Source organism: Gavia stellata, chromosome 22 (assembly GCF_030936135.1).
Source record: "Gavia stellata isolate bGavSte3 chromosome 22, bGavSte3.hap2, whole genome shotgun sequence".
Taxonomy (NCBI): Eukaryota; Metazoa; Chordata; class Aves; order Gaviiformes; family Gaviidae; genus Gavia; species Gavia stellata.
In genome coordinates, this window is record NC_082615.1 from 11,373,198 (window position 1) to 11,399,627 (window position 26,430).

General features: G+C 40.2%; 1 protein-coding gene across 1 annotated transcript; it reads left to right on the forward strand.

The window, feature by feature from the left end:
* Nucleotides 1-360: 360 nt before the first annotated feature.
* On the forward strand, nt 361-26,430 carry GNA13 (G protein subunit alpha 13). Its single transcript, XM_059828107.1, has 4 exons — nt 361-643; nt 2,586-2,812; nt 20,426-20,476; nt 25,195-26,430. The coding sequence occupies exons 1-4, from the start codon at nt 361-363 to the stop codon at nt 25,765-25,767; spliced, it is 1,134 nt and encodes a 377-aa protein (XP_059684090.1). The 3' UTR covers nt 25,768-26,430.

The following is a 26,430-nucleotide window of genomic DNA, read 5'->3' on the forward strand; positions in this document are numbered from 1 at the left end:
GGACGCAGCCCCGCCGGTAACGGAGACGCGGGCAGCCACAGCCGCAGCCGCCTCCTCCCGCCATTTCCTGTGAGGGGCCGCTCGTGGGCGGGGCTCCCGCCAAGGGCGGCAGCGAGCCGCTGTCACGTGACGCCCCCCCGCCGGGGCGGGCTGCGGAGGGGGCCTGGGCGCGTCACGTGACGCGCGCCGCGGCTGCCGGGCAGCGGCGCCCCGCGGTCACGTGAGCGGGCGTGTGAGGCGGGAGGGCGGGGGTCACATGGCGGGGCGGGGCGGGGCGTCGAGCGCGCATGCGCGGGCAGAGAGCGGGCTGGTGCGGGCCGGGCCGGGCGGCCGCTCCCCTCGCTGGCAGTGCTCGCTAAGATGGCGGACTTCCTGCCGTCGCGCTCCGTGCTGTCGGGCTGCTTCCCCGGCTGCCTGCTCACTAGCGGCGAGGCCGAGCAGCAGCGCAAGTCCAAGGAGATCGACAAGTGCCTCAACCGCGAGAAGACGTACGTGAAGCGCCTCGTCAAGATCCTGCTGCTGGGCGCGGGCGAGAGCGGCAAGTCCACCTTCCTCAAGCAGATGCGGATCATCCACGGGCAGGACTGGGACCGAGCGGCCCGCGAGGAGTTCCGCGCCACTATCTACAGCAACGTGATCAAGGGTGGGTGAGCGGCGGCGGCGGGGCCGGCCCGCCCCGCGAGGCACCGGGCCGGCGGCCTGCGGGGGCCCGGCCCGGCCGGGGGGGGTGGGGGTAGCGCCCTGAGGGCGGGAGCGGGGTGTCCCTCGGGCCGGTGAGAGCCACGGGGTCGCTGCGTCCTCCCGCACGGTCGGCGCCTTCGTTTCGGGCGCCTCAGCCTTCCTCCTGCCGAGGACGAGCGGCCCCGCGCTGCCGGCGTCAGCGGCCGGGGAGCAGCCCCGCTCCGGGCCCGCGGGATGTCACCCCTGCCGTGACGGGGCGTCCCCCGCGGCGGGCGCTGGCCCGGGTGCGGCCCGCCGTGCTGCGGAGGGCGGCTTCAGCTCCTGCCGTGGGAGCAGCGGTTTCGGTCCGTAAGGTCCAGAGCTTTGCCATTTCCTGGTAATGCCATCGCAGTAATGAGCGGTAATGGATGGGGGAGAGATGCACCTGAAAGTGCGTGAGGATGAGACGTGTCCAGTGCCCGAGCAGGAAGCACTGTCTGCGTTTCGCTTCAGTGGAAGAAACGTTGCCATCGTGTTGGAAACTAGGCTGACACATCAATTAACAGAAACCCGCATGCAGAGCCACTTCATAGATGCATTGCCAAAACCGCCACACATGGTTTAGGAGCAGGCTCTTGATTTCACTGCTGTCATCCTTACTTAATTGGTCGTCCTTACTTATTTTCTCTCTCTTACCTAAATCCCTCATCAGATTTTCGGTTTGGACTGTGTAATAGTTGGACAAAGTCTTAGCTTAGTTTCTCGAAACAGCAAAGCGTTGTCAGACCTCAGCCCCGCTCTTGAAGGGGGTTGAGGTCCAATGACTCTTGAAGAGAATTGTTTTACAAAACTGTTTACAAATCAAGCCTGGAAAAACTATAAATAGCAAGGCAGTAGAAATAACAAGCATGTATGTTGACCAGGTTATGGTCTATTAATAAAGTAAGGTACTTCCTACTCTGTGGAAGTATACACGTAGGAACTGCAGGTCTTTTTGGGAGGCTGCTTTCCTGCAGTCATTGCTTTTGACAGAAAAATTACGGAAAGAGAATGAAGCTTGAAAAAATACTTTGGCATTGAACAAGTATGTTATTATACAGTCGTTTGTTACTACATCTTAATTTCCTTATACCTTTCCCTATGTCTTTACAGTTGCTTATTCTTTCTGGAATTTTCTTTTTTATTTTTATTTTTTTCATCAGTAAATTTAGTACTAGAATTCATTTCCCTGTATTTCTCTTATCAGTGTGAGCACAACGTTTTGGGTTTTTTTAAGTCCTTTATAAGAGAAGTTTAAAATACTCTGTTTCTCCTAAAGAATATTTACCGAAACAAGAACAACAAAAAAAGTGCGGGGAAGTCTTTAGGTAATGCAACTCCTTCTGCACTTAACCAGTAAAAACATACTTTCTAAAAAGTGCTATGATTTTGGTAAATACTGTCTTCATATCTCTGAAAATGTTAAAAGCACTGAACTCTCTATAATTTTGTATAAGTAGACACCAAGTTCATAAGCATACAAAGACTAGGGAACCTTAAAATAAACCATCAGATTGTTTAACATATTCTGAAATAAGCTTTTAAACATACTTTTTTTGTCTTGTATTCGTGCCAGGCAAAAGAGTTTGCTTGGTAGCACAGATTGGGGATTTAGTAATTAAAAATGGCACTTTTTCAAGAGTTAAACTTGTGCTGTGGATATTATACTGTTGATCCTGACCATGTTTTTCTGAAAGCAAATATCTGAGTTTTGGTATTACCTGAAAATTTTTCAGAAGCTTTCTAATTTCCTACTGGGTGGATAGTCCCATTGAGCTTTGACTGTACAGAGTAAGTGCATTGTTTGAATCTTCGCAGATTTGTAGGCTAGTGAAATAGTAGATGCTGAGAAACTCTAATTGCAATGCTCTTTCATGTTGTTAAAGGTGTGAGAGTCCTCGTAGATGCCAGAGAGAAACTTCATATCCCTTGGGGAGATCCCGCTAACCAGAGTAATGGAGATACGATGATGGCTTTTGATACTCGGTCAGTGACGGTGGTGCAAGGCATGGTGGAGACAGCAGTTTTTTTACAGTACCTTCCAGCCATAAGAGCTCTATGGGCGGATAGTGGTATCCAGCACGCGTATGACAGGCGCAGAGAATTCCAGCTGGTAAGATTTGTGTTTCAGTGTTTTTAACTGAGTGCATATGCTTCTTGTTCCTCTGTTGCTTTTCTGTAAAACACTGATCAAGCGGCCTCCTCGTGGATCTTAAGCATTTTTGAATGGTAGACTGTTACACTGTGGTATTGCGAACAGATGCATTTAGCACCCCCCCTTTTTTTTTAAAAAACAAGAACAATAAAGAGCTTCTGATATAATTGTCCTCATTTCATATGTGAGAAAGCTGAGGTATAGAGGGCTTTTATGTTTTGTAACAAAGCTAGTACCTGTGTAGTGTTTTTACTATATGATTATTTCCACCCTTTGTTAACTAGTGCATCGACTTAAAAAAAACAAACCAAAACGAAAAAGGAAGCAATAAAGGAAGACTTAATAGTAATGTGCTTTTTAAGAAAAGATATGCATGGGTTAATGAGAAGAATTTAAAAACCACTCCCTTCTCTATTCCAATTTGAGCAATCTAGCAAACATTCCCTCTGTGTACTTCCTGTTTAATTTTGAATGTCTGTGTTAATACTCATGTAATGAGATTTTTCTTCTCAGCTGAAGATGGAGTATACAATTTAATAGTGGGGTTGAGATGGGGTATACAGTTCAGTAGTGGGATTGGAAAGGAGAAAGAAACATGTCTTGATTCTCGAGCTGGAGCTTTAACTGTCTGTGACAGCTAAAGTCCCTTCGCTCTATTTCCATGCAAATGCCGCAAAAGGAAATGAAGAATTTGTTAAATTTGCTGTTTATTGGTTCATAGACTTGTGTAGTAAATGCCAGTGGCATAGGGCTTTGTGGGGGTGGGGGTTGAGAACCTTAAAATAGATTAAATCTGTTCTTGCAGGTCTCTTAAACCTAAGTGGCTTTGTGTTTTTATGTCTTAAAAATAACCTTTGTGTTAGTGTAAATCTGAACAATAGCTGATGATGTCTCCTGTTGAGCTATTATGAATGGTTGTGTAATCATACTCTGACTTAAATAGGTTGTGTAAATACTCTGTAAATATGTATTGCCCTGATCAAGGAATGTCTTCTAGAGATTGCAGAATGGGCAGGTGCTCCAGTAGCCTATCACCTGCCCAGCCTAGTTCTGAGCTATGTAAATATGTTTCTAATGAGACCTGTTGCTCCTTGCATTTTGCCTTCGAAGTGATTATAAAAGTGTAATCGCTGTGCTGTAATCAGGATCCTTTTCTGGTGCAGATGTGACTTCTAGTGACGTAATTGCTGTGCTGGAGTGATGTGTTTTAAAAGCCGTTGAGTAAAATTGTTTTGTCGTTGATTAGGCATGTTTAGTGACTTCAGGCTAAGTAGCAAAGCAAAAGGGAGCTATTACTATTCTGTCCTCTTGAGTCTCTGAGAAGTAGGTTCTTTCCATAACTGAAGCATGTGCGGAGTTTCACTTTGAGTAGGATTTAAAGAATGTGTTCGTCTGAATCTGACAGAAAAAAACCCTATTGCTTTCTTTTGGAAATCCCTAAATCTGTATAATGTTCTCTGCAAAAATATGGATGGATCATGTTGTGTTTTAGGTAGAACTCAAGAATGTTTTTTAAGTGCTCTTAATACTTGAGTACTGGCCTAATACTAGTTTTTGAAAGTAAGGTAACTGCTTTATTTATACTTACATTGCGTTATTTCCTAAATCCTTTCAATATCTCAGTCTGAGATATTTATGCCAAGTTATAAACATGAAAAAAAAAAAAAGCTGAATGATGTCATTGTATTGAGTGCAAGCAGTGTGATCAGTGCTGGCCAAGCGTGAAGTCTCGGTTTTACCCCAGTAAGCTTCCAGCTTAGGTTATGACAGAGCTCCATGTGGGTGGCAGAATGGCAGAAGACTCCTGAAAGCAGTATGTATTTTTGCCATACCTGCTGACAGACTTTGTAGAAGAGTGTTCAGAGAGTTTAGATGTGTGCTGCAATATGGAAGAAGACACAAATGGTTAAGGAGGGAGTGACAGGCGTACCCGAGTCAGGAGGCAGAGCAGGGGGAAGTTGAAAGAGACATAGACAGTTCAGTTTTGTTGAGTAGTGGCTCTTGAAGTAAGGATTCAGGACTGAAAATTGTTAGCATTGTAGAATGGGGGATAAGAGAAAAATACTGTTCTACTTCCAGTTCAACTGCTTGTGGCAAAAAAAATGTAATGAAAGGAGAGATACCGGCAATCATTAGATGAGTAGGAGAGAGGGAAAAGTGGCATTTAAAAAAAGTGTAAAATGCTGGGACTGAGCATGGTAGAAGAGTGTTATTTGACTTTGTGTGCTCTAACTTCTTTTCAGACTGTTGAATGAGTTTAACTTTTTTCACTGGACCGAGTTTGACACTGCACTGAAAAACATGGTTCATATTAAGAGAGGGCAGGCAGGAATGCTGGGAAAGTATTGTTTATCATGGGAACAGGACACTTTGAGGCAAAGGTAGAAGTGAGCAAATGAAGAACAGAGCAGTGATGGATAGGGAGTGAAAAATGTCAAAATTTACGTAGAAATTCTGGAGGAAAGGAAGCAAGAGTGTGTAGTTCTAGATGCCATTTGTAGCTTGGACAGATAGGAAGTACAGAGAAAGAGGGTTTAAGATTAACATTTCTGCATGTATATCGTTAAAACTTAGTTATATGTACATTTGTGAGAGATCATTGAGCTGTTCTTGCTTTTTTGTTTTTCTCCATCATCTTTCACTTACAATGCCAGAGATGATGCTAGGAGCCTAGAGAAACAATGTGGTCTTTTTATAGCAGCATGAGAGGGGGGAAAAGCAGAACTTGGTTGTATTTTAATGGAATTAGAAATCAGCATTTCCATGTCTAGTTCACTGGAGTGTTCTTCCTCATTTTGTTAACTTAAAAGTGGTCATGGGGATAGTCAATATGATTTATTTTCCTTGGTATAAAAATAGGGGCCTTCTGGCCACTAACAACAGTATTCATGAAAATTCATTAGTTCACACTTGTGTAGTGCTTTAAAACTGGAAAGACCTAATTACAGCTTAGTACAATATGCCATTTCAGTACATCTGAGGTGGTTAATATAATGCCTCAAATTTTATTACAAACCAAAGTCATTCAGGTGATAGTTCCACTAACACGGTTAACTAAAGACTCTTTTGGTTCTGTTGCTTAGTCAGTTTCTGTAACTTACACATAGGATTCTGGTCATCCTCAAGCTTTCTCTCCTTCATCTACCAAGCCTATTTCTCCTACAGGCTCTAGTCAGATGGCTAATGTGGATTAGTTATGGAGTTAGTCTGTATCAGCCTAACGCTTTCTGACATCTAATTAACATTTCAGATTTCTCATTGCAAGTTGATTTCTGGTAAAAATCTCCTCAAGTGGCTTGGATAAACACACCCATTATCTTAATTCTACACCATGCAAACCAATGTAACTAGACATTTCCTCACTTTTGTATTTATACTCGTGAGCTATTCACGAGTGGTGGTAAAGGTTTGCTGTTCTCATTGGGATTTGCTTTGAGGCACTGGCAGCTGAGGAGTGTCTAGTGCTGGTGCTGCGTGTCTAGTAACGCTGAGGAAAGCACTTCAGAGTAGGAGTACCGTTGTACGCTGCCTTTCACTTCAGCGCGTTTGCTGTGAACTTGCATTTCTTGAATTTGCTGCAAGAGTCATTAACAGAGAAGCGTTTTGAAGTAGTCTCCAGGAGTCTTCTGAGAATGGAAAAGTGGGATGAGAGCTAAGTTGCTCAGATGCATGATAAGCTTTGAATGTGTTAAAGGCTTGTTCTTGTTAAAGATAACTGTTGGGTGGGTTTGGATGTTTTGTACCAGCAATTGTTGATCTTCAGATAGATATTTTGCCCTACTTACAAATTACACTGAACGTTGTTTGTTTTTTCTACGTCGTGAACCTGCAATGCATAGGGTCAGTGATGACACTTTATTCTGTCTGCATTTGCATAGAACTGCAGACATAGAAGATACAGTAAGGATGATCGGATATGCTTTTACCTCTGGATCCTGTTTACTTCTGTGACATGTCTGCAAGTGCTAGATCAGATTATAGAAGACAGGAAAAGGCGTGTTCAGTTTGAAGTTCTACTGCTAGTTTTGCTGCAGCTTCTCTGTGCATTTTTCTGTTGCAGAGTAGTATTTTTGGAGAGCGTTGTTCAGTTTACTGGAAGGTTGTATTTTATCTTATTCTGGTTGGGCTTTTCTGGGTTCTATCTGTGAGTATTGGTGGGGCTGTCGTACACACAAGGACATTAAACTAGCTCTACGGGAAGTAACGAGTACTCAAATGGCCACTGCAAAATATTAGCAAATTTTACCATTCTTTCAGGTGCATAGGCAATACGTCCTTGAAGTGTGCTTGATTATAGAGTAGCGATCGTGTGGAGGTCAGTGGTGTTTGAAGCCAGACTAGGCTGCCAGATGTTGAGGTCTTTCTCAAGTGTGAATGCCCATCTGATAAAACAGTTGTGAGGTCAGTACTTCAGCGTCTCTCTGAAGTCACAAGTGTAGAATCTGGAAAAAGACCGAATATCTTATCTGTGGTTCATTAAAAGCACCTATGCCATACTTGTGACACTGAATTTCAGAAGCCTTTCAACAGCTTGTGCCCTCTGTAATGAGTTGATATTCCTCTCAGTATTAATTCTCTGCAACCTCCCCACACCCCTAAGTTGGGGGGTACAGATGTCTTTCCCTGCTCCCTTTCCCAGCTCGACTCTTGGTTCTGGGATTGGGTGTTCAGTTGTCCTGCTCTGTTTCTGATTGAAGTATGTAATGTGGTGATTCTGTTGGGACATGCTTGAGTGCATAAACTGTCAGTAGAAAGTTTCTCAGACTGGTAGAAGAATCTTCTTCATTACGGATATGAGACCCAGCGTTTCTGCAAACACATGCATTGACTATTTGGGCACCTAATCATATAATTCAGAGTTACTTTATTTAAATACAATGTTGTAATTACCCTGACTGTTGCTTAAATTTTTGTGGGGAAAACGAAAAAGCTGCTGCTTTGTATGTGTTGAAATATAAACTGTTTTCCCTTCTTTTCCCCAATCAATAGGTCTGCCAAACATCAAATGACAGGATGGCATGTGTACAGTGAGCATGACTCCTTAAAGCCCTTGGAAAGGTTAGAGCTACTTGCCATCTTTTGGCCTTTATGTGAAAAGGATTTATCAAAGATTGTTGCTATAACTATGGAAAGAAAAGTGCTTTACAAATTTATACTTAAAAATTAGTCATTCAAGTCCTCAGAAAAGATTTGGAGTTCTTGAGGATTTGCTGTTTTTCCTGCCCCAATGACAAGATAATGCTGGCTTTGAGTTTGTATTAATAAGGCTCCATGTAGGGCTTAATGCTAGAGTCAAACAGTAAGGAGGTTTGAGTTTCCTTATTCCTGGTTTGTGCCCAGAAACCCTTCAATGTGTATACTAATGCTTTGGTAATAGGGATTGACCGTTATATTTTAGTTGAGCTGAATGATCTTCAGGTGAAGTTTTATACTAATTTGACACAAAGTGCCATTTTTTTTTTAATCATTTTCCAAATTGGGATTAGGATTTCTGTTTCAGCCCCTGTGAGTTACTGTGCCTTCAAAGGCTGTTTCTGGGACTGCCTTCTTCCCTCTCCACCATCTTCCTTTCCTTCATGCTGACTTTTCTTGTTAGCCGTAAAATATTGAAGTGTTTGGAGAGGAGTGGTCTTGCATTGCCAATTGATGTTGTAATGCAAGCTGGTCTGATTTTACTGAAGAACACCTTTGCCATAATTTTTTCTGAATGTTACTGTTTTTCTTTTTTATATTTTTTTTCTTACTGTTATTTTTAAGCACGGATGTGGCTCTAGATTGAGAAGTCTTTTAATAGGAGTGGTCTTGATGTGGACATGTTATCCCAGCACACACATGCCAGACAGAAGGATGATGAGTTGTATTCCAACCAAGAATGCTAGCAACTTTTTGGAGTCTTGTGTGCTACACTTAGCTTGTACAAGCGTATCTTTTCTGTGTGGTTTCAGTGCAACCTCTGAGGATGGAATTCTTAATTCAGACTTGATCAAGGTACCTGTTTATGGGGAACCACTGCTTTTAAGATGCAGACTTTCACAATACAGTGTGGGAGCAGAGCAATGTGTTCTTATACATACTGTCTTGAACAAGCTGTGTCGTGTTGATCGTTGTGTGCCTTAGTTTCCTAAACATTTTGTTGCAGAAGACTAAAAGGTGACCTACTTTTTGCAAAAATTTGGATTTCCGTAACTGAGCCTTGATTAAATAAAGGTAAAATACAAGTGCCCTTCTGAATATGCTGTGCGTGCCAACAACCTCTAAAGACTGCAGAGGAAGAGACTTTATCAGCCTCTAATGCATCTTGAATGCGTGAACCTGTTCTCAGCAGATTCTTTTAAATTGTCACAAATGTTAGATGAGCTTTTGCTGCTTACAGTGTAACGTGAGACCTTGGTACGAATACTCATTTCGAGCCCATTTCCTTGCTGGCTACTAACCTGCAAGATACTACATGTTAGTACTTGCAGCACTGTCTCATTTCATTACTTCACAGAATTTAAATGTAGCAATGGCTACACCGTTCTCTGTGCATTTAGAAAATGACTTACTAAATATAAGTCCAATCTACACTACAAAGTCCCAGTATTCATAGCTGTCAGCAAATCTCCATGCTGGCAAAACATGTGGTATGAATGCAGCTGTGATCTTCCATCTATATAGGTGAAATTAATTTTACACCTGAGGCAAAGAATATGGAGTGATCTTTTTCATATGTAAATATGGGATCCTTCAGGATTAAGGTGTGATGCCAGGGGCAGTGTTGATTTATGCTGCTGTTCCCTAATTTGAGCTTACTGTAACAAGACTTCAGCCTTAGAGGCTAGTGAAGTCTGCTCTCACTGAGCACATATTACACTCAGGTTGTATTTGGATGACTGTTTGGGCTGTCTTTATTGACCTAAACTTCAGTTGATGATAAATGCTATTTATATGTTCTGAGTTCATGCTGTACCTCTTATGCAGAACTAGGAAAGTGGTAGGAAACTTCAGCTTGTGGTAGCTGAGGAAGTTGCTTAAGAAAATGTGGGAAAACATAAGTGCAGCTGACCTTACTACGTAAGAAAAGCAATAGAATAACTGTACTAGTGTTTCACGTAGAAAGCGAGATAATCTCCATACCAGCACTGTGTCTACTGGCATTTTTTTTTTTAAATATCTAAATTTACCACAAATCAGTTGAGAAGTTCAGAAGGTGCAGTGCCTGCCTTTTCGTAGAACAGCGAGCTGTATCACTGATGGTACTGATGGAGTCTACCTGATACCAAGTGGTATTTTGTATTGCTCTGGAATATGAAGCCTTTGTTTATGATATCTTAAGGGTGAATAAACGTGTCATAGAACACAATATTAGTTAACTCGGCAGCCTCAAACAATAAGTGTATTTAATCCAAATAAAAATCTCTGAATAATCCTTAGTTTGCCCTTACACTCTACAACCAAAGTAGTTTCACGAGTCAATTTTAAATGGTGAATAAAGAAAACGTTTAAGACTATGTCAGCAGCTAAAGAAGGTCCTAAGTTATTTCCAGTGTCCTCTCCACTTGCATGTCTGCATTGACAGTTAACATCAGGTAACAGAGCTGGAAAAGCTGAGGAATTTCAAATATAGAATACACCCTGAATTCTTTCTCATCACAATAACTGACAACTTCAGCTATTTCAGAGAAGAAAATTTTTGGACTGTAATAGGCAGTGAGCTGACTTCTGCAGCCCTTAGTTCACTGTGCCGTGCTGCACACTTCGCCGTCATGGTCATTTGTGCTTTAAATGTTTTTCCAGTACTTCATAGTCTCCTCAGTTAAAATAACTGGAATATCATCCTCCTCTTCAGTGACTTAACTAAGGAACTGAAAAGACCCCAAATTCTTTTTATGGATGAGAGGTACAGGAATGCGTAATCACACATGAGTTTCTGTATCTTTTTCCTTTGTTTAGTGACGCCGGAGAAATAATCTTAAACAAACCAATGGGAGTCTCTGCAGACTGCCTGGAAGCGCTTCTCACTGGGCATGACGGTATTTGATCACCTGCTGGTGACCGAATAAAGAGGATGCAAAATTTCCAGGCGAGGAAACGCAGTGCACTGACACCATCTGTAATTCAAAATACCTACACAAAATAGCGTGTAAAACTCAGTGCAGGGTGATCTACTAAAATTTTACATGTGGATTGTATTGGGACCTTTAACTGTATTCACTAGCAAACAGTTATATTGTTGCTCTAGTAATTAATTTCTAGTTTTTCTATTTTTAGTAATAGTAATTAATTTCTAGTTTTTCTATTTTTAGTTAATTTCTAGTATGAAATTCTACATGTGAAATGTTTGCAGCCTCTTCGATATTGCTGCTGTTTAGGGAGTCTTGTGTGCTTTACTGTTACTTTGAGTGCTTTAGACACAGCTTTTACTAATTTTTAAAAACACTAGCATTTATCTAATGATAGATGTAGATCTTTCACAAGCCATAGTAGATTATCACTGAATCTTGTCAGATTGTCACTGATACTTGTCAGTATGTCACTGTTTGCAAACAGAAATACCAGAACTTAATTTAAATGGATTCTGCTAATTGAGGCAGAGGAAGGAACTAAAAAGCATTTGGTCATCTGGATTTCTCATGAGACTGAAATAGGAACCCAATGTACTTTAAAACTGAATCCTAGGGATACTTCAGTGCATGCACTGCTATCTAGTTTAGGGTTGTGCTTTTGAAATGCTGTGATTTTACAGAGTATGCAATACTGGGCTTTTCAAGCATCTTGAAGTTCAGTATGGCCAGTTTTAGTGCTGATATGTTTCCACATGCCAAATATTTGTCATGTTTTTGGGAGCCTTTGCCAGTCTTGTACAACTTGGAAGCAAGTAAAGCTCTAAATGATGGATGGCAGATTTGCAGACTCACTACTGCTTCAGTGTTAGATTAAATGCAGTTTGAGTTGCAAACACATGAAGTCATGGAGCCAGTGGGTCAGTGCACTGAAAGAAAAGCAAATGTTTACAGTCTGGGTCCAGTATGTTTTGTGTGCAAAACATCTGAAGTTTATATAGATGCTTCCCAGAGTGTAAATAGTAATTGGGAGGTGGCTGTTTCATCTTGGTCAGTGCATGTTTTCGTATGATTGCTAGGTCTGCGTATGTGCTGTGACTTGGAAGATTTGTTTCATCAATGAAATTTGAAAATCTTCTGCAAAGTATTAGTGTCTTTCCTAAAGTAAACCTTCTGGAAGAGGAGTTTGGATTGTAAATACTCACTGGGGGAAGGAGTAAAAAGATCTTTGACTAAAGAAAGTGCACCCGATCTTGTGGACAGCATATCCTAATTTGCTTTCATGGATTAATTTCTGTTCAGGTTCTGGCAAACAGAAGCATCTTCGTTAGATGTTCTGGTTCTGCATGTGTTGTGTCCCCTGTGGCATTTATTGCATTTCTAACCTGGCTCTGATCTCTAGAAGGGGCTGCAGTAGACTTGAGTTTGCTTCATATTTGGAAGCATTGGTGATCCTGAGGAAAATGAGACATCAGGATAAATGCTGTGTATTCCTGGGGTTCTTAATTGTGGGAAAGAGTCTCAGCAGACTTTGGGTTTCACTCTTGAGTTGTGCAAATGGAGTATCGCTTCATACAACTCAAAGCCACGTAGTTTCTTAAAATTCTCAGCTGTTTATAGAATATGGCACATCCTCGTTTCCGAGTAGTCTTTCAGAATTAGTTGGAAATAAAATAACAGAGTGCCTTGCGTGGAAGAAATTGTAGTTCTGTAGGCTTTAATGGAGTGCTGTTTCATGCCTAAAAGCTGTAGTGAATATTTGTATTTTTAAGCAAGTTCTGTTAAGAATCTGGCAATTACATCCCTTCTTCAGGAGAGGGGAGGGATACCTAGCTAAGAAAAATAAAATTGGATATCTTGCCTCTTAAGAAAGTAATTCAAAACTGGAACAGTTTGCTCTGTGGCATACTAGCATGCGGATTAAGTTTTGCTTAGTGCTTGAGCATGTCTTCATTTGGTTAATTGGGATAGCATGTTATATCTCAAACAGTGGAAATGCTCTACTGATGGGAGAAAATCTGAGTCTGAATTGTGTAAGTGAATGAGGCACTTTGAAGGGTAGCGCAAAACTGAATTCAGTGCAAGAAGGAGAAACAGCTGGTACTGGAGCCTTATTTGGAGTGTTTAGTTCTAGACTAACTTGCGTGTGGCTTGGCTTACCTCCTGTCTTTCACTCGCAACTGCTTGGGTATGGCAGCTGTAGCAGATGCTCCTGGGTTTCCAGCAGCTTGCAGATGCTGCCAGCTAGTTGTAGTGCAAGAGCTCAGGTTGGCATGCTGTGTCTTCCTCCATTTGTTATCCACATTTTGAGAATTATGGATTAATTGGATTACATGGTAAATAGGGGATAATAGATTAAAGGGATATTATTGGGTTAAACCCCTTCTTAAACCCCTTCACCTTTCTTTAACGCCATTATGCAAGATTAAAATGTCAGTCATGAAATAAACTTAGTGTGACTCCTCCCTTTCTTGGTGCTTTTGTAGCTTCATGCTGTTGAGCACCCTCTGCCCAATGTGATCCAGCTCTTCTGAATACAAATTCTGCTCTGTTACCAAAACATTTTACAAAAGATTGCTTCTGTGAGTCAGGACTTCAACCTTTCCTTTTTTTAGCACAGGTACTCAGTTTGTGTGACTGAACGCAAGGCAGGTTTCACTTCTACACCGCGTGATGCAGTTCTGATTGCTTTGAAAAAAGTCAAATACAACTTGAGCTGCACGCAAGAAGCGCCGAAAAGAGGAAATAGGATAGTGCTCTCGGAGGTAGGATGAGCTGTGACGCACTTGTGACGTGTATTGGTGGAGAACAGTTTTGTTTTGTACTCCTGTAGCAAATGTAGCCTGGGTCAGAAACTCTCCAGTCTTACAAAGAAGCGGCAGTTAATCCCAATGTACTTAAATTTTATCTTTGAAAATGCGCAGATCAGATTTAAATGCCTATTCAAATGGTTGAGCTGGAGAGAAAGAAGCTAGGAGATCCTGAAATGGCTGATCTTGACAGACAGTATCTGTGCTTTAGCCCTTTGACATAAGGTTTCTGTGCTTTAGCCCTGTGAGGGCTGGTCCATTAATGCTTCTGCTGGCAGCAGTGCCATTTTAAAGCAGTTTGCCCTCCCTTCTGAGGGAGGGAGGGATTAGTTTAAGAGTTGGCTGCTCTGCACACGGCTGCAGTAATGCTCGTATGGGCATAAATGGGAACTGCATTGTTTTGGCGGGAGTGCCAGTTTATGCTGGTTTTAACATAACTTTGGCCATAATTAACACTTAGAGAAAGGAAACATACTTCTTTCCAGGAAATGTGTTTTGTGTTAGCACACTCTCAGATTATTTTGACCCAGACTTGCAGTTTGGTAAATAAATACACTGTTGCTTACCTCACCACTTTTCCCTAAATACCTTTAGCACCCTTATTAAAAACTAGTTATTGTATATGCTTATTGTAAACTCCTGAAACACTGCTAATATAATTGCTGCTTAAAAAGAGAGCACTATATCAAGCATTAGAGCACAGGAGCGGCAACTGGGAAACAAATTATTTCCTCTCACCTTAGGAGATACCAAGCAAGTTGCTGAATTGCTGCTATAAGATAGGAAAGTATCTGGTTTTTAAATTTAGTTCCTTGAATAAACAAGTTACAGGTATGAATGTGTAGAAGTTTTGTCCTATTCTGTTGACTTGGGGCATGTTTGAAAGAGTAATCCTCATTAGAAAGCACTGGGAGGAGTTGCCAGTGAGAGAAGTTAATTTGTAGAAACCTGAAAGCTGTGAAGGAACCAAGAATATTTTATTTTCCTCTAACTCTGAGGCCAGTAAAAGAAACGGAACCAATTCGATGTCTCAACATAAGACTTGGTTCAATTTCTGCTGGTCTAACAATCAAGACAATTGTGGATTTGAGCTCAATAATTTAATTAGGGCTAGGTGCATTTGCAGCATAAATGTATCATCTGGATCATCTGCCTCTTTTGTGTGATGTTATGGACATCCCTCATTTTGGGGGTGGAGGAGGTTGTAGTGCTCTCTAATACCTTTCCCACTAGGAAATCTGCATTGATTTGTCTAAAACATTTCGCCATTCATTATCTCTGTGCTTATTACTGAAATTTCAGAAGACATCTGGTGAAACTTCAGTAGCAGCAGTATTGATTTGCAGTCAGTCCTTTGAATCAGCTTGGGGCGGGGTGTCAAGAAAATAAAGGTTAGAGATTCTTTTCTCTGGATTCTTTGCCAAAATCCTTAGATGCGGATTTATCTGGATTAAGCCTCTAATAGAAAAAAAACCTATACATAATGAAGTCTATGCTATAAGGATTACTAGGGTGTTGTAAGATGCAGAATTTTAAGGCTCTGGATATTCTTCCATCGTCTTTCTTCCTTCAAGCTGCTTTTCCCATGTTGTGGATGGTTTGGTTTGTATGTCAATTTAGACATGTACATGCCAGCCTAAAAACATTGTAGTTACCTGTTCTTATTCTAAGCTAGGCTTTTAAAAAAGCTTTTTTTGTTGTTGTTTTTGTTTGTTTGTGTTTTTGTGGGTTTTTTATTAAATAAAATAGGAAATCTTTTGTTTTTCTTTTCCCATAAATTCAAGTAAGGTCAGGAAGAGAAAATAATTAGTGGTCCACATAATTCTCATCTAGAGTTACTAAGTTATATCTCCTGTTTTCTTTAAATATCTGACTTACTCTTTCAGATACTTAGTAAGTCTTGCCAGTCCAGTATGTTCCACTGAACTCGCAGCCAAATGTAGATGGTTTGATAAATTGTACGTTTCTTTCTTTAAACCTTGTGATGACTAAATATTTTTTTGATGCTTTTTCTCTCCTTTTTAAGTGATTGCTATTGGAAAAAATGTAGTGTCTGTGTTCCCCCAGAACAGCTAAAAAGTCATTTGGCTATGCTAAGGTTTCAACAAATCATATTTAGATTGCTGACATTGTTTTCATGGAAACCAAATAAATTGGTGCCACTTCCTGGGTTTAAAAGATGTGTTCATCTGTTGTGTATTTCATGTAGTCTTTTTTTTTTTTCCCTCCCCAAAAATACTTTTGTGGTTACTTTGCTTTAGGCACTAACTAGCAACATTTTAGACAGTAATCTTTCTCTGTGCCGTGTTTCGTTTATAAAAGATAACTTCAGAAGACCACAGGAGCAGCTGCAATACACTATTGTCCTGTAGGTAAATGACCGATATGTGCTGTAATCCTGTCTTTGTAGAAAGAGTGCATTACATAAAACTTGGAGATATTTCATTGTACAGGCATGAGCAAGGCTAGTTAAAATAAATGCAGTGTTGCAAGGGAAGCTGTTGTTGTAACATGAAGTACCTTGATAAGAATATGATTTAGTTGTGTGTTCTTGTAAATCACTTGTATGTTCATGATAAAATGACTTGGCTTGACTTTCTTCAGTAAGGATCACAAGACTCCAGGAGGCACACAAGCTGTTTTGAGTCAAACCTTTATGAAAATGGAATACTTGACAGTTATGAATAAAGTTATTTAACAGTCAACTTCCTGTGGTTTACATGCATTTCTGAATCAAGAGGAGGCTGAAGGGCTGCAGCTGAGATGTGTATACTCCATCTGAACAAAAAAGGACATCTTCTACAAGCAATTGAAGTGATTGCTTAAAATCCAAGATTCTGATGTGATTTATTTTAATCCTATATTAAAGGAGCAAAAGTCCAGTCTCCTAACCCTGGAAGATCTTTGAAGCTAATGTGTAGGCTGTTCATTCTGTTGTATTGGGGTGTGTTCAAGAAGTCTGCTTTATTGCAGTATGCCAACATGCATATGAGAAATGCGCTCAAGCCTGCGTTTGACTTTGTTGCTTCTACTGGCATCTTTGAGCCTGTGCTTTAAGTTGTGTAGAAGGAAGCAGGCTGTGGACAAGTAAGGCTCAGTGGTATGGTTCCTGCAGTGTAACAGGTCGTTGGTAACCTTCAACCACACTTCAGAAGTTTTCAGTTCAGAACTGCTCAACTGTAAAAATGACTTTAAAGGGTTCACCTGCATTTAATAAAACCCCGAAGTTCATCTGTGACTAATTTAAGACCTTCACATCACTATATTTTTTTAACTAGATCTTTAATTTGACTTTCCATCATATGTGCTTACATTGATGTGAAGACAACAGGAATGCAATGGAGAACTATAGATTTTTTTAATGGGGACAGATCCTGCAGTTTCTCAGTCTCCTATTGATTCTGTCCTTGGTGTGGCTCCTTTGTGGCATGATGGCAGCAGATTACTGCAACAGCCACGTGGCGGGGCTGGACGTGGTGAGCCACACTGGAGTTAGTGGGGCAGAGCGGGGAAACCCAGTTTCTTTTTTCTAGTCATCTTGGGTAAACCAGAGAGTTTACAGTTTGTCTAAAGGGAAGTTTTAGAATGCAACAACTGTCTGTTGAATACAGCCATTTAAATATAGTCACTGTCATTGACTTCCAGAATGAGATTTAGTTCTATATCTAATATCAAGAAGAAGTAGCCTAATACAGGAGCTGTCTTTGGAGTTGTGTTGTACAGAGTTGTGAATAGATAATTTTCTTACTCAGTTTTAACAATTGCTCGCGTTAAGGCTTTCTTTGGTTGGTGTGTGGTGGGTTTTTCAGTGGGTTTCTCTTCGTAATTGCATAAAATACATAGGTTCACTCCTTTGGAAAAGGATCGGAAGTCTTGCTTGGTTGCTTTATAATGCCGCCTTTTTGAGGCTTGTTTAAAATGGGTAAAACTCTTCAGTTCTATAGTAGTGCATTCTGATAACAATCTGTTAGTCATGGTAGTTTGCTGTTTAAGAGTATCTGTAGTTAGCAGAGCTTAGCCTGCTAATATGAAGATGTCCAGGTCAGATAGAAAATTACCACTAGTCAAGGCACTGGTTTGTAGCTGTATGATATGAAGGGGTGTCTGGAATGTGATGGAAGAACAGAATACCAACTTGAAGTTGTTGTAAGTTCTTGATGCCATGCAAATTGATAAAAGCCAATGATTGACCAACTTTTATCCTTAAATACAGAGTTGAGTCATGTTGATAGCACTTGCTTGGTGTGTCCTATTAGTTGCCTGAATAGATTTTCATAAGGGAAGAACCTAGTGACTGATCTGAAGATGTGGAGGAGGGATAGTGGTATGTCACTGCTTTATTAACTATATTATGCTTGTAACTGATTGCTTTTATAGTTTAATCTCTTGAGTTTTAGAATGGCCACCTTGATATTTGTCTGCTATTGACTTTGATACGTGACAACCTAGAAAGCTAAGCAGTCTTCTCGGCATGCTTTCTGGCAGTTGCTTTACTGTTGGATGTGCGGTTCTAGAGCATTGCTAGTGCTGCAGGCCGATATATTTTGCATTCATGTTTTCAGGAAATCCCCTCTTTTGGGAAGCTGCTTCTGGGGATGTTTTGTGACCTTTACAAGCTGTGGCTTACTTGTTTTCTCCAACTGTTCAATCTGTTGCAGTAGCAGTAAGCCCCATGACTTAAAGGAGAGGTAGTAACTCATGCATTCCAGTACTGCGGTGTTAATGCTGCTTTAGGGAGTAGGCATTGCCATAAGTAGTATAAAAAAGAGCTGTCTAAGATAAAAATATATGTATGCATGCACACACACACACATGCATACTTACAGCCACTGAGGCCCAAGTATTCTAGAATAAATACCTCCACTTAATGAGTTTGAAATTTGGCTGATTTGTACGTAGTCCTGAGTGGGAGGGAGGGGTGCCAGCTCCTACGAGGATCTTAAAAAATAAATTGTCTGACCTTCAACTTTATTTTAACATTCAGCTACAGACAGCGGTCTTAGTACTTGGAAGGCCTGAATTCTGATCCTGTTACTCCTGCTTGGGAAGCTTGATGGATTTATGCATCAAGGTTGTGTATTTTTATTTTCTGTGAAATAGGAATGCTCTTTCCCATACACTTTCTGTACAGGATTGAGGCTAGAATGGATTTCTGAACTGCTGAAAAACATGTAGGTGTAAAATACCGCTGTCATTGCAAGTAATTGGTGCTGTGTGCCGCCAGGCTTTAAAATGGTTGGTGTTACTGCTGCAGTTTGTCACCCTAGAGAAAATCTGTAACGTTAAGCCAAATAGTAGGTAAAATAAGGTGGTAGAACTGTGTTGGACTCTTTCCCTGAAGGTGTTTTGAGCACAAGGCATGTTTCAACCAGAGTCCTAGTCCTGCCTAATTAAAAGTTGATGTTCAAATTGCACACTTAAAGGTGTGGTATCTACTTGTATTACGTAGCTTTTTTTAGTACCTGGAAAACTTGCAAAGGTACCTGGCTTATGTGTCTGCCAGAACCCTTTTTGAACTGTTATTTACCCTACCTGGATTTACTGCTGCTTAGATGACACAGTTTAATATTGAGGTTTGATATTCTTCCTAGATAAGTTTGCAGAGTTCAAATTCAAGTGAGGGGAAGTCATTATCAGGGTGTAACTCCTGTCCTAATTCACTTGCCTGGCTTAGATGTAGTCACCCCAGCCTTGGATGCTTCATGAATTTCTCATCAAGAAAATTTAGTCAGAATTCTTGCTCTTCCATCTGCAAAGTGAAAGCACAGATGGTTTCTTTTCCGTATTTACTATAAAGTAAATAAGTTACAGATTGGTAATCAAGAACTTTCAAAAGGAAGCATGCTTCTGTCATGATGCTGAGAATCCTAAAAAGGTACTACTTTCCTTTGCAATAAATTCAATCAGTGCATTACCAGTGCAAGTGAATTCGGGTTCTGCAGCATCCTTGTAAGAGTTCTTCCATAATCCCAGCACCCTAATGGAGTTCTGGAGAGTTGACAGTAGTTCAGGCTTACAATAAAAAACCTTTCATTCCACATTACTGGAGGAATTAAAAACTGCAGTTACTATTTTCAAGGGCAGTGGTGGCTTGACTGTGGAAGAGAACATGTATAGTAGCTATGATATCATGCAGTATGGCAGCGCGGAGTTCTGTTCGTTAATCCCACAGTAAGGACTTCCTGTCCAACCTGGTCTCTGATAGGAAACTTTAAGTAAAATGCTTCATCTGTTGTGGTTTCTCATCCTCTATTCTGCTAGTCATTCGCTGTGCTCAGGAGAAGTACCTGTATGAATGGGATCATATGGCAATGCAGTTATAAATTAATTTATCTCCAGTGATTAATCCCTGTACCTGAATGCCTGTATGTGCAGACTCTTCAAAGGGTTAGAAGAATTGAATGTATCTTGTCGTAATGAAGGTGTGGTTGCTTTGTGGATACTCCCTGTGGATAACACTGTGGGATTTATTTAGCAATTCTAAACTTGGAAAGAATGTAACTATTGTAAATGTGCCTACCTGTGCTTTTAAGCTTAAATATTAACTGGTCTAAAACTAAAACATCAGCTGTGTTCTTAGGATAGCTGCTTTAAAAAATGGTACTGATTAAAACTTACAACACTTAAATCTAGATTTCAGTAAATTAACTGGACTTCATAATGTAAACTACTGGGATCAAGTGTGCCACTTATTTAAATAACCATTTGCTTTGTTTTAGGGGGAATCTGTAAAGTATTTCTTGGACAACTTGGATAAACTTGGAGAACAAGTAAGTTTGGTTTTTTTTTTTCAGTCTTGAGTTTTAAGTAGTCTTTGTGATTTCTGGGTTTTAAAAAGATGAAATGTAGTTAGTGTCTACTCAAATAACTTTATCTTTGGTTAACTTTGACTGTTCCATTATCTCAGTAGTTCATCACTGACATGTCAAAACCACAGGGCAATATAAGGGCTAAGAGACTTTCTGGAGATAAAACTTCTGCAGAAATTGAACAAAAAACAAGTTAGAAATGCTTATCCAGTTGGAAGACTGTTAAAGTAGCACTTCAACACTAATTGATATCCAAAAATGGTTGCTTTTGTTTTTACATATCCAGTTAGGAACACTAAGTTAAATCAGTGCACAGGTCAGTGGTACCTTTCTGTAGTATCTACTTCAAAATAAACAAACTTGGTACAGAATAAAATCTGTTTTCTCTGGGGAAAAAGCTGAAACTTTTCTATAGAATACTTTTTGATAGAAATGTTGGTTACTGCTTGAATAATGAAGTTGTATGCTGATACTCATTAGTCGTGTATTGCAGAAATGGCATGTGGAAAAATGGCTTTTCAAATGGGATGCTAGCTTGAACTCAGTGGGGAGGCAGTTTCTTCATGGTCATTTCCAGCTGATGGCTAACAAATGATGAAGGAATCCAAACCACTTAAATTGAATCCTGTTAACTTATGCTTAATTTCATTTTTCTTTTTTTCTTTAAAAGATAAAAATTTAATTTTAAGTCAGACTATTTTTCTGCTTTGAATTGTCATTTTTCTAACTAGAGCACTGGTGATCATCTTGCAGAATGCACACGCTTCACAGATATCTTGCTTGAGAACTCCAGCACTCGCTTTCTGAATTTTGATTTGGTCTTGAGTTATAAGGCAGTATGAGAACTGCATTCATTTTAATGAACTGCTAAACTTTCTGCTAATGGTGGATTTCTCATGGTCTTTGAATCCAATGTGACTTTAATTTCGGTTTGTTTTTTTTTTTTCTCTGCCACACACGTTTGCGGATATTTGGGTAAAGATTTTTGCAGCTTCTTTTCAAAGTTCTTCATTTAGAAACCTCGGTCCATTTTTTGATTAAAGCATGAAACTTGAAGTCACTAGGGTTTTTTTATATTTTTTTTATATACACACACACACACACTTATTGTAGGTCTGATGTTGCTGTGGGAATGCTGATCTCTGAATTACAGCTTTTCCGGTTTAAAGATAGACCAAATGGTGATGAGATACAGAGGGACTGTTCAACATTGAAACACAGAAAATGTTAGCTAGCACTTTTTCCACAAAGACCTAAGTTTTGTTACTGAGTGAAAGATTTGATAGGTTCTTCTGGTTTATTCTTATATATATGCAAGATTTGTCTAATGATTATTTCCCCAAACTGTATTAATATAAGTATTTTACTGTTCTTATCTATTATCTGATACAACTGGGCTGGCCTGCAACTAAATTGCCTATAAACAGATAGACCTGTGATTCATGTGCCTCTTACTGAAAGGGAGCTGATGATAAGAGCATGTAGGGAAAAATAACTTAATGTTCAGATTTAATCAGATCATCAAAATAAGAGTAGTTGGCTGGCATATATACGTGGGATCAGCTGGATTCCTTGGAACTGTTTGTTGTTATTTCGACTGCCAGTGCAGACTATGTGTATTCAAAATATCTCAGAGAGAGACACTGCTTTCTATGTTGTGATTGGATCTTATTCATGCCTTAAATTCTAATTTTAACTAGGCAAACAGTGATGTGATAGCCGAAAGAGCTACCTGATAACCAAAGGAAGTCCTTTAGAAGAAAACAGACTGTAGTGAATTTGAGGAAGGAGATAATTCAGAAAGAAAGCACATGTTCTGAGTCAATATCAATATGCATCCTTGGGAAGAGCTGCACAGAAAATAAAACAAGAAACCTCTCCCCCTCAAAAAAAACCACCCACAAACAAAACCAAAACCAAAAATGGAAGAAGGTGAAAAAGAAAACAGTCAACATGGAAGGTTGGGCGAAGTGTAGAAAAGGAGAGCGTGCTTGGGGATGCTTGCAGGCAAAGTACCGATTGACAATGGCGACACGTTGAAAGGACTTCGAAAATAATACTCAGTGCCGTCCAAGGAAAATACTCACCTAATGCTGCAGTCTTCAGATACAGAGAATGGGATCAACAGTGAGAGAGGGGGTAGTTCAGAATTGCTACAGTGGCAAGCTGCTAGTATCCCAAGGATCTGGGCATGAGGGAGAAAACACAATCATCCTTCAAAAAGATAACTAATGTACTGGGAGATTTCTTAGGAGTTGTATTTTGTTTCCTGTAGCCAAATGATGGCTGTATACCAAGCACTTGACTTCCACTGCACTCATTTGCAGACGGTTGCATCAGAGTAGCCATTATCTGGTATAAAACATGGTAGGTCTTCTGTGCATGTAGAATTTGAAAGCACTTGAAATTATTTTATTTGTGGTTGCAAGTGTGGAAGGAATTTTAAATGACTAATAATACTCAAGAGGTAATTTGTCAGGAATTCTAGGGATAAGCTCCTTGTTCTTAAAAGCTTTACTAAATAAACATTACGGGCCAACTCCCAGAAGAGTTTGCTTTGTGCTTTTGTTTCAATATTGAAGGTATATATGGCTTTGCCTATTATATTAATTTATTTTATTTTCTTATTTACTTCAATAATTTCAATCACTCCTGAGCCTTCCTGAGACTTTCTGGTTTTGTTCTGAGAACTTGAGACTAACTTCCTGAGTAACAGATTATATGTTCCTGTTTGAAAGATGGAATAAGTGTCGAACCTGTGACATTCTCTTGCCTAAATGTTATCAGCTGACGTTACTCAAAATCCCTTCACATGTGCCCAGTGACATTTGATGCAGTCATTGCTCTATTCCTCTGAGTGGTCTCCCACTCTAACAATTTTTGGTAGAAAAAAAACCCAAGATAAATGTAACAAATAAAGAGAAAAATCTTACTACCCTTTCAAGTTGCTTCCTTTAATCAGACAAGGGGGTAGCAGCACATGTCTATTGCTCAGTTTGGAGAGAACACAGTCCTGCTTTAGCAGTTCAAACCTCCTGCAGATTTAGGTGGTGCAGGCTTTGGATGTGTAATAGTACTACAGCAAAAAGTGCAGAGTGGGGAGCCTGTGCTTCAGAGAGCTGCTTTGTAATTCGTGCCATGATAAAAATCAGTGCCTTAGTCATGGGCAGCTCAAGTAAAGAAACCCGGGAGTTCAAACAAAACAGTCTCTCTCTGTTTAGTTTCACTTTTGAGCTTAGATAGTAAAGCAAAGTGATCCTTGAGGTTTTGGAAAGTTATGCTCACTTCATGATTTTTAAAATTGCTTTCTTAAAGGCTGTGGATCAAATTTGCCCAGCTGCCTTAAACTTGGAATACCAGTATTTGAATTGCCATGTAGTTGGGTGTTTGTGCCCCCTGCCCCAGCTTACTAGTTGAATCAGACTTTCTGGACCATGATCTTATACATCTTTATAAAAGCTCCAAGTCTGGCAACTGGTACTGTCAAAGGAGGATCATAGATCATTCATGAAGAGGAGACTAAAATTCCAACTCTGAAACCTAAATCACTCTTGTGAGAAGAGTTGAGAGAAATGCTGGAAAAATGTAAGGAAGAGTTTCCATAAGCTTTGTCCAGTTGTTTAAACTTCAGCGTCAGCCAGCTGTCCCTTATAGATGCACTGTTGAAACAGCAGAAAGACTTGGACCATACACAAAAGTGTAATTCTAAGAATGAAGGAATCCCCAATATGAGTCTTGAGTTTCATGCTGTCGAAAGCTGACTAATAAGAATTCCTGTTAGCATCTGCATCTGTTGATGACTGTTCATGTAACAGTCAAAAAATGAGTAAAAAACTCACTTATCCTGCGTATTTAATTCTGGGGGAAAAGGCAGGCTGGAGAACTTCAGGGTACAGCTGTCTCGGGTGCCCTCCTAGGCTGTACTACTGGGAAGAGGCTGCTGTCTTCAGCTGCCTGTTTCTTCTCCTATTCTACTGATTTCATGGTATGTTTTGGACAAAATCAGGCTGTGTGAGCTCACAGGTATGGCACACAGCGAATAGAAGTGACTTTTTGGACTGCTACAGCTGGATGCAAAAGATTAATGGCACAAACACAGTAAGTTGCTTAGGTTTTGCTTTTCTGGCATAATTGATTGCCTTAAAAATGACTTAGTGGAACAGCTCTTCTTTCTAGAAGCATTCGTGCAGTATGTACAAGAACATGGGAGAAACTGAGTACCCGCAGTTAGAATGGGATACTACTGTGGTTACTGATTTGAGAAACCTGTTTTAGACCCCATTTGCTGCATTGCAGTGTTGGCAGGCAGTGTGTTTCCTGGCTTTGTGGGAAGAGGATGAATGAAGCGTGAAGTAATCCAGAATGAGGGAAACTGGCGTGAGGAATTGATAGTACACCTCTCAGGTTGTTTATGGATCCTTGTCATGTGGCAAATGGAAAGCTTCAGTTCGCTGGGGTACATGATTTGATTTAATATTGGGCGTGTTTTCTGCTTTGGACTCTAGATCTTTCCAAAATGCTTCAGTGTTAGCATATAAATATGCATAGATGTGTATGTTTATTCAAAACATTGTGCTGTTCCTCTGCAAGCTTCTCTCTCGATTGCAAGTCAGCTGTGATCACCATGCCTGTGACTTGTATCCTAATTGGCAAACTCTCCTTTATTTTTTTTTTTTTAGGATTATCTTCCCTCACAGCAAGATATACTGCTGGCACGAAGACCCACGAAAGGGATTCATGAGTACGACTTTGAAATAAAAAATGTTCCTTTCAAAATGGTTGATGTAGGTGGCCAAAGGTCAGAACGGAAACGTTGGTTTGAATGCTTCGACAGTGTCACATCAATACTCTTCCTTGTCTCCTCAAGTGAATTTGACCAAGTGCTTATGGAGGATCGGCAAACGAATCGCCTTACGGAATCCCTGAACATTTTTGAAACAATAGTCAATAACCGGGTTTTCAGCAACGTCTCAATCATTCTCTTTTTAAATAAGACGGACTTGCTTGAGGAAAAAGTACAAAAAGTGAGCATCAAAGACTATTTTCCAGAGTTTGAAGGAGATCCCCACTGCTTAACAGATGTCCAAAAATTCCTGGTGGATTGTTTTCGTACTAAACGCCGGGACCAGCAGCAGAAGCCCCTCTACCACCACTTCACCACTGCTATTAACACAGAAAACATACGGCTAGTTTTCCGTGATGTTAAGGATACCATCCTTCACGACAACCTCAAGCAGCTTATGTTACAGTGATGTGCAAAAAGACATTTTTATTTGAGTAACTTTTGTGTGTTTTTTTTTATTTTAACTAGAAGTTTACAGCAGGAGTAGAGAAATCCAGATCCTGTCAGACTTCTTGATATGTGGCTAAAAGCTGCTGCTGAACACATTATTGCCAATTTCTGCAGAAATTCAGGCTTAATCTCTTCCAGTGTAGCTTCAAGTTGACTCAAGTTGTAATTTTATAGCAGACCTATGTCTAAGTTACCTGTAAAGTGATAAATTTGACCTTTTAAGAACGTGTATATTATCCTAGATAATTCATTCCACCTTCAGAATTCCAAGTCCAAACTTCAGTGAAATTGTCGCAATTGCTAGACTGTGGCAGTAATTTAAGGGGGGGAGAAACTTTCACATCTAACTTCATTATGAAGACTGTGATACCATAGCTGACTTACGATTTCTCAGGTCTATTCTTGGTTAGAAATACCATGAATCCCTTGCTGGAATCATCTATTTGAAGGTAGGATTCCTGGGTGTAATGTACTTCCTGTTCAAGTGTAAGTCTTTGTGTGGGGTTTGACTAGGAGGTGCTTTAAAAATACTTAGATTGGGAGCTTCAGGCATATCGGGCAGGAAGTACTAATGCAGGCAGAAGTCTAGTAATGAGGAATTAGTGAATGGCACAGTACACAG

What these genes read in the sequence shown, in the direction of transcription:
- GNA13 (XM_059828107.1), top strand. Translation starts at nt 361, where the DNA reads ATGGCGGACTTCCTGCCGTCGCGCTCCGTGCTGTCGGGCTGCTTCCCC. An exon ending in GGCGCAGAGAATTCCAGCTG is followed by an intron (nt 2,813 to 20,425) that starts GTAAGATTTGTG and finishes GCTTTGTTTTAG; the next exon opens with GGGGAATCTGTAAAGTATTT. An exon ending in TGGATAAACTTGGAGAACAA is followed by an intron (nt 20,477 to 25,194) that starts GTAAGTTTGGTT and finishes TTTTTTTTTTAG; the next exon opens with GATTATCTTCCCTCACAGCA.